The sequence below is a fragment of the Tripterygium wilfordii genome, chromosome 7 (assembly GCF_013401445.1).
Source record: "Tripterygium wilfordii isolate XIE 37 chromosome 7, ASM1340144v1, whole genome shotgun sequence".
NCBI lineage: Eukaryota > Viridiplantae > Streptophyta > Magnoliopsida > Celastrales > Celastraceae > Tripterygium > Tripterygium wilfordii.
The window spans coordinates 11,674,972-11,680,976 of record NC_052238.1 but is presented as its reverse complement, the minus strand read 5'-3'; the positions used below and the strand labels follow the sequence as shown (position 1 = coordinate 11,680,976).

The following is a 6,005-nucleotide window of genomic DNA, read 5'->3' as shown; positions in this document are numbered from 1 at the left end:
TTTTTTTGTATTATGTCTATATGTCCCATTAATTAATACTATTAATCATGATTTATAGCTTCATAATTTAGTGCTTCATTGATTCAGTAGATCCTGCATTTATCATATTTTACTTTTAACCTAAAAGAATAAAAGGACATGCCTAGAACCAGAAATGCCCAGAAAATGCAGGCTAGACAGGGAGAGTGTCTAATTAGTATATTGTTTTTATGGGAAACACTTTCATTAATAAATCTTTGATTAGCCAATGGAATCATTAATGCTAGGATAAGGAGTATATGCTCTGTCATGTGATCTATTGTGTTTTCTCTTATAATGAACATTAAACACCAGCTCATTTTCTATCTAAGAAATGTGGTACATTGGATTTAGGAGTTATTGGTTGATGCTCAATTTTCTTCCTAAGCAATGTAATACATTGGATTTTGGAGTTTGAAGGACCGTTTTGCTATTGCAAAGCCCAACAAATCACTCCATTGATCTCCTGAGTTCCCGCGAATCCTATTACCATCATCAACTAGCTGCTTTCTCTTTTGAGATTTGTAGACAGTTGCTGGTACGCCTTGGTCTAAAGGTCCCCTGTATCATTCGCACAAAAAAGACTAGTTGTTAATGTCCAAACTACAATTCAACCTTTAATACATGAAATTGACAGAGATAAAAGCACTATAGTACACATGAAACCATATTAAGGAGGTAATCCCCATATTTTGCATCATATACTATACCTCAAGATAAGTTTCTCCCAGTCAGAATAGCCAGAAAAAATAAGATTTTTACTGGGAGCATTTCCTTGATATTCACTGCGCCCTGTTAGCACAAATAGAGTGAAACCCACATAATATGTGGAGATATTGTTTTGAGGAATTGAAACCCACATACTATACCTCAGTTTTTTGTTCTTGTGGTTTCCTGTATACAATTATAGTCTTATTCTTTAGTATTTGATTCCTTCTTGGTCAACTTGGTAACAAGTTTGCCGGTGTGAGCAGAAAGATTTGGTGAAAAACCTTAAAAGAAATAGAATAAGATTCTAAATAATGGAAGTGAAACCATGAAAAAACATGTTGCTAACTTTTGCAGATTATTAGCATTGTATGAATTCTAGATTGGTTGGTAGCTTATTGTTTTGTTTATCATTGAGCCCATGTTCTGTTGCAGAAAATGATTTAGGGAGCCCCTACATATGATATTAGAGTTGCTCTTCAGTAAGTAAGAATGTAATGCCCAAACTAAACCGTTGCTTATGGGTAAAAGGGTAGGATAAATCAGGTTTTCTATGGTATAGTAGATGGACGAACCTAAAGAGAAAGGATCAAGAACTGGAACTAATCAAGGTTGCAAGTACTTTAGTTCCTTCCCTCTCACTCTATTTTGACTTGCAGTGGTTAGGTTAAGGTTCAAGTTAGTGGCATGGGGTTTCCAAATATTGTTTGGCCTGTTAATAACTTGGAAATAATGGAAAATTAGAAAGGATAGAAGAATGAATGGAGAAAATCTCAAATTCTCGCTAAGGCTTTCTAGGAGTCAAATAGAAAGAAAGTTTGTGTGCCTTGCATAATTTTTTTTAATTACTTCTCTTATCTGTTTTTACAATTAATTGTTTACTCCACTTGCTAAGATGATGCATTTGTCATCTCCAAAATATAATCAGAGGCAATCAGCTAAGATGTACAACTTTATAACTAGTTTGTTTGCCTATCTTTTGTATGATCATAGTTGAATTTACATTTATTCAATAGACAATATGGGTGACAAGAGTGGCATTAGTATGGAGAAAACTGAATGGCCAAGACAAAATGTAGCTGCTTTTGTTGCGATCCTTTATGAGAAAGTGAAATAAGGGAAGTCGCAGACCTCCACTTTTAAGCCCGATGTTTGGAATGACATAAATCAAGAGATGAGAATTGCTGTCGGGAAAGATTATGGGGTTAATAAGTTAAAGGGAAAGTACAATCGTTTACGGTTGAGGCATTGATTGTTTTTTGCATTGCTCGCTCACACAGGGGTTACATGGGACGCAGACATGAACCAAGTCAATGCTCCTGAAGAGGTGTGGGGTGAATTTTACAAGGTATGTAATATCAAGATTTTGCTTTTTATCATTGCTTAAATTTTACAAGATATGTAAAATTAACATCAATTATTTGGATTATTACAGAAAAATAAAAAAGAGTATAAGCCACTTAGGAAAGAAGGTTGTGAGCATTGCCCCATACTTGGTGAGATATTTGGAGGCACCTCAACAACGGGGGGGGGTTCCACTATGCTTCAACTGAGAATCCTCCAACATTGGAGGAAGAACGACAATTGGAGGATGAATTTTTTAATATAGGAGTGCATGTTAACACAGAGAAAGTTGATGAGAATGAAGATGATAGTAGTTTAAGCAAACGCAAGAATGACCAATCATCCAATTCCCGCCAACAGAAAGTATCCAACTCCTCTAGACTTGAAAAACTTGAAGCAGCCATTGACAAATGGTCAGCCACAGTTACAACTTCATCTACAATCAAGAATGATGAATCAATAGCAAGAAAGGAATACTTTCTTGCTAAGGCGGAAAAATATAAAAGTTGTCAAACTACTCAGGAAAATGATGCATACTCCCTGGAAGTGTGCTTGGACATAATCAACAACATGAATCATTTGGATGATGATACTTATAGCAAAGCAACATTGGCATTTGAAAATCCGTTGAAGAGAATGACATTTGTGAAGATGGAGCAGAGTAGGAGGATGCCTTGGTTGGAACGTCTTTGATCTTTTAGTTTCTAATTGAGTTTTGAACTTTGTGTTTGAACAACTATTGTTTTTATTTTTGTAATGATGTTTGAACTTTGTGCTTGAACAATTTTTGGATTTTTCTTTTAACTAATGATGTTTGAACTTTTGTGCTTGAATATTTTTCTTTTACCTAATGATGTTGTTGAACTTTATGTACAGATATGTCATCATCTTCTACTATGGATGATTATTCTGATCATGATGATCAAGAAGATCAATTACAGGATCTTCTTGAAATTTGAGTTGTTTGTAGAATGTGAAAAATAATTTGTAGAACGAATGCCATGTAGAACATCGACACTGAACAGGAAAATGTACACACTTGAAGTTCTTGATGGTCATCCAGCTGTATGCCATGAAATGTTTCGCATGGAGAAACATGTGTTTAGAAATCTATGCGATACTTTGAAAGATATGGGTTACTTGAGAGATGGAAAGAAAATCAACGTGGAGGAGGGAGTTGCGATGTTCTTAAGAATAGTTGGGCATAATGATCGAAATAGGGTTATAGCTGACCGTTTTCAGCATTCCATCTATACTGTCAGTAAATGGTTCAGGCGAGTGTTAGGAGCTGTTTGTAAGTTGGGTACGCACATTATCAACCAAACACATCGTACTGGTGTTCATGAACACATTCCCCTTAATCCCAAATATTACCCACATTTTAAGGTAATTTATTTATGTAATCTTATTATTATTATTATTTTTATATATTTACATATACCTTATAAATATTGTCATGTAGGATTGTATTGGAGGTATCGATGGTACACATATTACAACCCAAACATGTTTTCTATTCTTAGAAAATAGAAATAGAAAATGAAAATAGAAAACGGAAAATGAAAATAGAAAATATAAAATATTTTCTAAACCAAACGCACTCTAAATATAGTACAACGGTCCACTTTGATGCTTTAGAAATGATCAATTCTGTCCTTATGTCTATTTTTCACGTTTTGTACAATTTCAAACATAACTTGGTATATTGGCACCATTACCGAAAGAAACGTTGTACGAAAGCTAAACTAGCAAGTTCGACTTCTAAGAACACTAAATAGAACTTAACGGTCCACTTTGATCCTTTGTGAATGCTCAATTCTGTCCATAGTCGAGCTTTTCAAGTTTTGTTCTTTTTCAAACATAACTTGGTCTATTGGAATCTTTACCTCACGAAACATTGTACGAAAGCTAAACTAGCATGTTAGACTTTAAAGAACACTAACTAGAGTACAACGGTCCACTTTGGTACTTTCGGAATGCTAAATTTTGTCCATAGACAAACGTTTCAAGATTTCTGCAATTTCAAACATAAGTTGGTCTATTGGCGTCTTTACCTAACGAAACGTTGTACGAAAGCTAAACTAGCACGTTAGACTTCTAAGAACACTAAATATAGTACAACGGTCCACTTTGATACCTTGGAATGCTCAATTCTGTCCATAGATGAACTTTTCACGTTTTGTGCGTTTTTAAACATAAGTTGGTCTATTGGCATCTTTACCGAATGAAAACGTCATACGAAAGCAAATCCAGCAAGTTAGACTTCTAAGAACACTAAATAGAGTTTAATGGTCCACTTTGATGCATTGGAATTGCTCAACTCTCTCCATAGACGAGCTTTTTAAGTTTTTGTGCAGTTTCAAACATAACTTGGTCTATTGGCATCTTTACCTAATGAAACGGTGTACGAAAGCTAAAATAGCAAGTTAAACTTCTAAGAACACTAAATAGAGTACAACAGTCCATTTTGATGGTTTACCAATGCTCAATTCTGTCCATAGATGAACTTTTCACGTTTGATGCATTTTCAAACATAACTTGGTCTATTGGCATCTTTAGCGAACGAAACGTTGTACGAATGCTAGACCAGCAATTTAGACTTCAAAGAACACTAAATAAAGTACAACGGTCCACTTTGATGATTTAGAAATGCTCAATTATTTCCTTATGTCTATTTTTCAAGTTTTGTGCAATTTCAAACATAACTTGGTCTATTGGCATCTTTACCTAACGAAACGGTGTACGAAAGCTAAACTAGCAAGTTAAACTTCTAAGAACACTAAATAGAGTACAACAGTCCATTTTGATGGTTTACCAATGCTCAATTCTGTCCATAGATGAACTTTTCACGTTTGATGCATTTTCAAACATAACTTGGTCTATTGGCATCTTTAGCGAACGAAACGTTGTACGAATACTAGACCAGCAATTTAGACTTCAAAGAACACTTAATAAAGTACAACGGTCCACTTTGATGCTTTAGAAATGCTCAATTCTGTCCTTATGTCTATTTTTCAAGTTTTGTGCAATTTCAAACATAACTTGGTCTATTGGCACCTTTACCGAAATAAACGTTGTACGAAAGCCAAACTTGCAAGTTAGACTTCTAAGAACACTAAATAGAACTTAACGGTCCTCTTTGATGCTCTGTGAATGCTCAATTCTATCCATAGTCGAGCTTTTCAAGTTTTATTCTTTTTCAAACATAACTTGGTCTGTTGGCATCTTTACCTCACGAAACATTGTACGAAAGCTAAGCTAGCATGTTAGACTTGTAAGAACACTAAATAGAGTACAACAGTCCATTTTGATGGTTTACCAATGCTCAATTCTGTCCATAGATGAACTTTTCACGTTTGATGCATTTTCAAACATCACTTGGTCTATTGGCATCTTTAGTGAACGAAACGTTGTACCAATCCTAGACCAGCAATTTAGACTTCAAAGAACACTAAATAAAGTACAATGGTCCACTTTGATGCTTTAGAAATGGTCAATTCTGTCCTTATGTCTATTTTTCACGTTTTGTTCAATTTCAAACATAACTTGGTCTATTGGCACCTTTACCGAAAGAAACGTTGTACGAAAGCCAAACTTGCAAGTTAGACTTCTAAGAACACTAAATAGAACTTAATGGTCCTCTTTGATGCTTTGTGAATGCTCAATTCTGTCCATAGTCGAGATTTTCAAGTTTTATTCTTTTTCAAACATAACTTGGTCTATTGGCATCTTTACCTCACGAAACATTGTACGAAAGCTAAACTAGCATGTTAGACTTGTAAGAACACTAACTAGAGTACAACGGTCCACTTTGATGCTTTCGGAATGCTAAATTCTGTCCATAGACAAACGTTTCAAGATTTCTGCAATTTCAAACATAAGTTGGTCTATTGGCGTCTTTACCTAACGAAACGTTGTACGAAAGCTAAACTAGA

The 6,005-nt window shown here is 34.8% G+C and overlaps 1 protein-coding gene across 1 annotated transcript; it reads right to left on the bottom strand.

Annotated features, from left to right (window-relative positions):
- Positions 1-225: 225 nt before the first annotated feature.
- LOC120002590 (acid phosphatase 1-like) lies at positions 226-880 on the bottom strand. The gene is made up of 2 exons (XM_038851352.1): positions 729-880; positions 226-579 (listed from the first exon to the last, which is right to left on the bottom strand). Exons 1-2 carry the CDS (start codon positions 878-880, stop codon positions 402-404), a joined length of 330 nt encoding a protein of 109 aa, XP_038707280.1. The 3' UTR covers positions 226-401.
- Positions 881-6,005: the final 5,125 nt, after the last annotated feature.